General features: G+C 38.6%; 1 protein-coding gene across 1 annotated transcript; it reads right to left on the bottom strand.

The window, feature by feature from the left end:
- Positions 1-207: 207 nt before the first annotated feature.
- Positions 208-566, bottom strand: LOC108383185 (uncharacterized; the record flags this gene model as incomplete). The annotated part of the gene is made up of 2 exons (XM_017639564.1): positions 208-297; positions 372-566. Coding segments are annotated over 2 exons (285 nt in total), but the record flags the coding sequence as incomplete, so codon positions are not given.
- Positions 567-593: the final 27 nt, after the last annotated feature.

The raw sequence follows: 593 nt of genomic DNA, 5'->3' as shown, positions 1-593 counted from the left end.
TATCCAATTTAATTTTTGCTATTTTTTTTTATTATATACTTTTCTTATATGTAGTTAACTTTTTTTTGCAAATTTTTTCGAAGCCAATTTATTTAATATATATGCTCATAAAGACGAATACAAACGCGTATATTTCTCAATATTTACTTGTTTTGGAGGATTTTTCTGTTCCCTAGCCATCAAGGAGGTGTCCTCAATGAACGGATATTACGTGTTGCGCGTCGATGTGCTGCCGACAACGTAAATTAGACCCATAGCGAGCACTGCAAATTGTACGGCTTTCGCTTGAAAGAAAGTCTGGAAATCGAGAACCCCAAATTATAGGACCAACCATTTTTAAATCTTTATCTTTGTTTCTTTTTGGTATTCACCTTTCTAATATAAAGCGGCAACGTCTCCTTGCCTTTATGGGCATGCCAATCAAATCCGCGATACAGCCAAACTGTTGGCCAGGCTAAGGCGGCACTAATAAGAAATGGTGAGGCAGCTTCCATTGTCGCTTCAATATCTCGTCTGTGCATTAGGCGGCGCACCTCCTCGCCTAGGTTAACATCACGCGGCGCTAATTTTATTAAAGGGTACAAAGCGTTATT

This window comes from Rhagoletis zephyria, unplaced genomic scaffold (assembly GCF_001687245.7).
Source record: "Rhagoletis zephyria isolate East Lansing unplaced genomic scaffold, Rhagoletis_zephyria_1.1 Rzeph_scaffold_31281, whole genome shotgun sequence".
Classification (NCBI taxonomy): Eukaryota; Metazoa; Arthropoda; class Insecta; order Diptera; family Tephritidae; genus Rhagoletis; species Rhagoletis zephyria.
The sequence above is the reverse complement of the archived record's forward strand: the minus strand, read 5'-3'. Positions and strand labels throughout refer to the sequence as shown.